Consider the following 6,683-nt stretch of genomic DNA (forward strand, 5'->3'; position numbering starts at 1 on the left):
TGTGTGTGTGTGTGTGTGTGTGTGTGTGTGTGTGTGTGTGTGTGTGTGTGTGTGTATGTGAAGCAGCTTACCCCTAACTGGGTTTATTTATGAAGTTATGTCCTTCACAATATTTTAAAGAATTTTCTATATACAGGCGCAGGAGTAGTTGCGTAATCATAAAATTTGTTTTCCTACCACATACTTCCAGGTTCAGTCCCAATGCGTGCTACCTTGGCCAAATCTCTTTTACCAGATTCTTGTGAGTGGACTTGGTAGATGGAAACTGAAAGAAGCCCGTCGTATATATGCGTATGTGTGCGTGTGTGAGTATGTGTGTGTGTATGTGCGTTGCTCTCTGTTTTGTGCTCCGTCACTGTTTGACAACCGGTGTTGGTAGGTTCACGTCTCCGTAAATTAATGATCGGCAAAAAAAAAAAGAGCGACAAATTAAGTAGCAGGCACCAAAAAGTACCGAGTGAATTCATTTGCCTAAAATTCTTCAAGGTGGTGCCACAGTCTAACGACTAAGACGAATGAAAGGTCAAAGGTGAGAGACACATCTGACTATCGCTTGTTGTTAGTAAAGTATGAAACTTAAAGTTAGGATATAGTGTTCTTAACAGACTATATCATATATACGCCATCATAAACGCACATAAATAAACACACTTACCTCTCTCGCTCCTACTCTGTCTGTTTATATACATACATACGTACTCACACATACATACATACATACATACATACATATTTATGTGTCTGTATATACGATTGTATTTGAAATATTACGTAAAATGCACCGTACAAATATTATAGATTTACAGTTAATTATGTTTAAATGAAATAAAAACTCCAGACAGTAATTTGCTTTACTTTTTCTTTTGTGCGTGTGTGTGCAGTTCAAACGATATCTCATCATAACAAAAAAATGATGGCTTTTACAAAGTTTTCAAAGTTTCAAAGAATAATCAAATACTTGAAACATAACGAAAGCTAAGATGCTCTCAGAATGTCATTCTGCCGCTAAAAATATCTCTTTATATGGAAGATCGATAATAGATATTGTAAAATAACCTACTGTCTGTCGTTGCTCTAATTTCATTGGAACATATTTAACGGTAAATCTATATCACCCGTACAATGCATTTCAAGAATTGTTTCACGTTTTTACTTGGCAAAGCAATGACAAGAGGGAGGCGGAGGGAGAGAGACAGAGGTGGGTAGGAAGAAATGGAAAGAGAGAGAAAGAGAGAGGGGGAGAGAGGGAGACAAACAGACAGAAAAAGAAAGGTAGAAATGCAAGAGGAAATGAACAATAAAACCATTTTCTACAGTTAACTCTCATGGCCACCTCTTCGAGTTGTAGAGTGGCACTCAAAACCTAACAAGAGGTGATTTGCTAAAGTAGAAGTTGGTTTGTGTTAGAGAGAGAGATGGGGGAGGGAGGGAGCGAGAGAAAGAGAGAGACAGCAGAGCATGGAGACATTGTTAGTGGCGACAAAATGTCATTATGAGGAAGTCTAATGTTTTGTTAGATTTGAAGTTTCTTTGAGATTATTCTTTGAAATTTTTAAGAGTTTGAAAACACCAATTTTTCATGTCGAGATATCGTTTGAACTGTTTGAAATTTAATACAGAAGATCAATATTATAAATTGTAAGAAAAAAATGTTGTCTGGCGTTCTTATTTCAATTATATTCACAGATACACAAATACAGACAGACAGATATAAATACATACAGACAACACCCCAACACACCTGTATGTATGTATGTATGTATATCTATAAATCAAATATTGTCTGATCAATCGTACATGTACTTGTATTAAACTCCAAGTAGCAATGAATTAAATCATCGGTAGATTCCAATCATACATAATACATATATAGAAATACACGCGCGCGCGCACACACACACATACACACATATATATACACGCACACGCATGTATACACAGATTTACAAAATATCCACCAATCTGTCCTTCTATATATACACACACATACGTACATACATACATCTATAATGCATACATACACACATATACAGACATATACACACACACGTTCGTACATGCATACATACATGCATACAGACGCACACGTGTATGAGTGTATGTATGCATGTATGTATGTATATTTATACATACATACGCTCTTCAAAAATGTATGATTCGAAGATCTCGAAAAGCTCGAGGTTTCAACGAAGAAAAGTGACTGCAGCTAATATTGTCTTTAGAAAAACCATTTGTAAATGGTACAAAATATTGCAAGACACTGTGAAAGGCAACCTGTTCTCTTCGCCGTTTTTGCTACACTTATTCCACTGATGGAACATAATCACTGACACACATACTTTTTTTTTCTTTTTGTAGATGGATTCGAAATTCATTCTTTCCGTTTATTCATTTCCCATGTATTCTGACCACAGATTCAACTTATTACTTATTTGCTGTAGAGCACTGTCGGTAAATAAATGCTTCGAGTGGATGAATTAAGAGGCACTTAGGAGGAGGATGCTTATCTCGTTACCTCACCCAAGATACACTTGCACACACACATATACGTATACTTATATATATATATATTTATTTCTCCTTAATTTATCTTAAATAATATTTATTTAACCCTTTAGCTGTGAAACTTAATTTCGTGGTTATTCCAGTAATGATGTGAATTATCTATCAAAATATAGAACTGGTATTTGCTGTAAGTCACGTTTCCTCAATAAACTCGACATGGCTCGACATGAATTAGATAAGGCTAATGTAATTTTGAGTGGAAATGTCTGATTTCTGCAGTAAAAGGGTTAATCAGTTAATCATGGTTATTTATTTTTTTAATATCTGCTTACTCCTCTTTCTACACACCTTCCATAATCTTTGCTTAACTGTTTCCTCTTTCTTCCACAGTGTACATTATCTGCTATAATTATGGTAGCTTTACGAACCATGCTGCTCCAAGTTCTCGAACTGAAACGGTTATGGAGGTTGTCCAAGTATGATTTTGTTAGTATTACTTTTTGTATCTTTTGTTGAATAAAACCATAAGTCATTTCTAAATTTATTTGTGTCTAGGGAGAATCGTTGGCTGTTAAACATCAACGTATTTATCTGATGTCAGCTTTCTACACAGTCGACTTCACCTGTGGTTCGATTCTCTTACAGTTGGCTTCATTCGTTCTTGATTGGTTTCAAACCTAATTAGCTTCAAGCTTGATTAGCTTATCCCGCTGTAGACTTCCCCTGTTATTTCATTAAATCGTGCTGGGTTTTATCCGTGGGGAACTTCACTTGTTTGCTTACGGCTTCCTCAGTATTTAGCTCCACCTGCTGGTCAGTTTTACTCGCAGAGGCTTCATACACAGTTAGTTCTCCATTTACCTGATTTCCTCGAACTCAGCTTCATTCGCTAAAGCATTCAGCGTTTTCGACTTCATCCGTAACATAATCCAAATATTGATCATTCTTAGCTTCGCGAAGACTTTATATCTAGTTAGCTTCAGTAGAGACCAGATTCCACACAGTTGTTTTTTCTCACACGACATCTGCTTTACCAGCAGCCAGTTACATTTGTGAGTGGTTGCGTCAGTGGCACTTCTGGGGTAAATAGAATTAGTACCAGTCATGTAGTGGGGAGGTCATTCCTTCTTGCTAAAACATGTAGTCCGGTGCTTATGTTATAAATCATTATGTGAGACTAACAAATCCAGACACATAACCCAATACTAATAATGACATTAATAATAGTTTCAAATTCTGGCGATTCCGGGAAGAGGTTAAATTCATTATATCGACTCCAGTATGCAACTGGTACTTAATTTATCCATCCTGAAAGGCAAAGTCGACCTCGGCGGAATTTGAATTCGGAACGTAAAGACAGACGAAATGCCGCTAAGCATTTTGTCCGTCGTGCTAGCGCTTCTGCCAGCTCGCCGACCTACAGGGTCAGTAATATTGCGAAGCACTTCGTATCACAATTGCAATACAGAATTTCAATAAGACGTAACTTGAATGTTTAGACATTTCATTTTTTTTTTTTTATTAGTCAATCTGGCTGATAACCTTTCTATCCGTGGTCATTCTACACGTGGACTTTGGTCTTGGAATCGGCATCGTTTTTTCAGTCTTTACAGTTGTTATACGGACTCAGAGGTGAGTATGAATAACCGAATGAATAAATAGATTTATTTCCTAGAGAAATTAAGTTTATTCTTTCGCGTAATATTTTAAATCTAATATGTTTTGCCTTTGGCACCTTGATAAAGTTTATACATGATTATTATTGCTTGTTGGTTTGCCCCTCATCATCCGTTGACCAAACAGAGCTACGCTCGAAAGAATTTTAGGCATAACCATTCCGCCTTTTTATATATCAGCGAGTGCATTGTCTTCTGTCCTCCTGATATAGATGTGACGTTGTTCTCGTATTTGCTGTTGTTCGTTTTGTTTAACTTCCTGACTCTTAGTTCCAATATCTCCAAAGCGACGCCAAGATTCACAATGGTCACCACCACACACATTATCTGTTTAGAAGTAGGTGGACTCAGCAATTGAACTTATAAGTGCGTTGACTACAACCATAACAGAGTGCTGGCAACAAGAATCGAACCTTTGTCCTCTCACCTAGTTGCTCAGTACCCATTCAATTTCTCTCTCCTTAAGCTCCAATATCCTGTTTGTTATATATTTCAAAGCGAACGCAGCCACAAATCTCTCTTTCTCTTTTAGTTTTGCATTTCTTAATTAATTTTCATTCTTGTCTATTATGTTTTTCTCTGTATTAGTTTAAAGCTCTCTCCATCTCGCTCTTTTCCTCAATAAATTCCTCTTTCTCCCATACATCAGAACCAATTTGAAGTTAATCGGTAAAATTGATGAAAGTGAAGTATTCCGGCCAGAGAGTGAATATCAAATTGTAAGTTTGACCAAATATTTCTTTCCTATAATTCATCCAATTGCATAAAAACAAAACTACATGTAATAATTTAGGGAATTTACAAGGGGGTAGCCGTGGGTCAAGGAATCGGGTGAGTAGAGGATTAAATATTATACCCTAGAATAATATCAGTTTCAAATTCTGGGGACAAGGCCAGCAATTTTGGCGGAAGGGAATCAAAGATGACATAAAATTGAACCGTTGCCAAGTGGAGAAACTATTGTATGAACTCCTTGCTTCACCAAATGTTGTCCCCAATTAAAGAAACTATACGTGAAATTCATACGTAGCGTATACACTAATTGAAACTAATTAACGAAGTGCGTTTCGTTCCTCTTTTTCAGTCAAAACAATATTCAGGAATAAAGATTCTCTATTATAATGCTTCGATTTACTTCGCCAATGCCGAGATCTTTGTCAAGCAGGTGCAGGAAACATCAGGAATAAACCCAGAGAAAGTTCTAAAGAGACTTAAGAAGGAAAGAAAATCGGTAAGTTTTATAACCGCAACACTATACACAGTCGCGCACGCACATACACACACACACACGCACACACACACACACACACACACACAAACACGCACACACACATTGATAAATCATAAAACTGATTTTTTTTAGTTAATTCGAACGACGAATTACGTTCTTTAAAATATTTGCTTTTACCTATGTTTTGCTTGGTGACTTGCTTGTTAATATTTCATAATTTCATATTTGTTTTCAAATTTTCAGCTTCTTGGAAAAGAAGAGAATAACAAATCAAACAATCAGATGGATATTGAAAAAAGAAACGAACATAATTTAAATGTTAACATTCCGATAAATTATATAATTGTTGATGTCAGCGGCGTGAACTTTGTTGACACGGTTGGAGTAAAAATTCTGAAAACGGTAATTGTCTTCCTATATTGTATCTTCTTATCATTGATTGATTGATTGTTGTTGTTTATTCCGTGACGGCTGTACGTGAACAAGGGAACGCTGGACTATGTTATCTAGTGTTTTTGCCCTTATGCGGCTGTAACGTTTTATTTGAGGGTGCCTAGGTTGCTGTTTCTAGCAAGTTAAGCAACTCTGTAGAGCATTCTGATTGTGGCTTCCTCTCGTAGCTTCTTCTTTGTTTTGTTTCCACATTGTTCTCTGTCTTCAGCGTGGTTAGAACCTGAAAATCGAAACCAGTAGAAACGAACAAAAACAACAAGCGGTACCTTAATATTTTGAATGCTTTGAGTTTGTTTCGGTTGAGCATTGTCCAGTTCACCATTATACTTTCTTCAAAGAAAGATTAGGGTCCTACACTGTAAGTAATATACAGATCAATAATATCACTCGAGACAAAGGCGGCGAACTGGCAAAAACGTTAGCACACCGGGCGAAATACCCGGGGTCGATATAACCGACTTAATCTGTTTGTCTGTCCTTGTTTGTCCCCTCTGTGTGTAGCCCCTTGTAGGTAGTAAAGAAATAAGAAACGTTAGCTAGACGGGCGAAATGCTTAGCGGTATTTCGTCTATCTTTACGTTCTGAGTTCAAATTTCGCCGAAGTTGACTTTGCCTTTCATCCTTTCGGAGTCGATAAATTAAGTACCAGTTGCGTACTGAGGTCGTTCTAATCGACTGGCCCCCACCCCTAAAATTTCGGGCATTGTGCCTTGAGTAGAAAAGAATATTACAGCAAAAAGGTAAATGTCAAAAAGTTGGACAATCTTAAAAAGACAAATAATCCAAAAATCTTTGACTTACAATCGGAACACTCTTAT

The 6,683-nt window shown here is 36.8% G+C and overlaps 1 protein-coding gene across 1 annotated transcript in view; it reads left to right on the forward strand.

Annotated features, from left to right (window-relative positions):
• The window catches only part of LOC106867777 (sulfate transporter), a 42,212-nt gene that overhangs the window by 34,412 nt on the left and 1,117 nt on the right, over window positions 1–6,683 (forward strand). The window contains exons 12-16 of the mRNA XM_014912761.2: window positions 2,896–2,991; window positions 4,031–4,137; window positions 4,831–4,900; window positions 5,266–5,412; window positions 5,656–5,814. Coding sequence (XP_014768247.2) covers window positions 2,896–2,991; window positions 4,031–4,137; window positions 4,831–4,900; window positions 5,266–5,412; window positions 5,656–5,814 — 579 coding nt within the window. The remainder of the gene's footprint in view (window positions 1–2,895; window positions 2,992–4,030; window positions 4,138–4,830; window positions 4,901–5,265; window positions 5,413–5,655; window positions 5,815–6,683) is intronic.

The sequence above is a fragment of the Octopus bimaculoides genome, chromosome 13 (assembly GCF_001194135.2).
Source record: "Octopus bimaculoides isolate UCB-OBI-ISO-001 chromosome 13, ASM119413v2, whole genome shotgun sequence".
Classification (NCBI taxonomy): domain Eukaryota; kingdom Metazoa; phylum Mollusca; class Cephalopoda; order Octopoda; family Octopodidae; genus Octopus; species Octopus bimaculoides.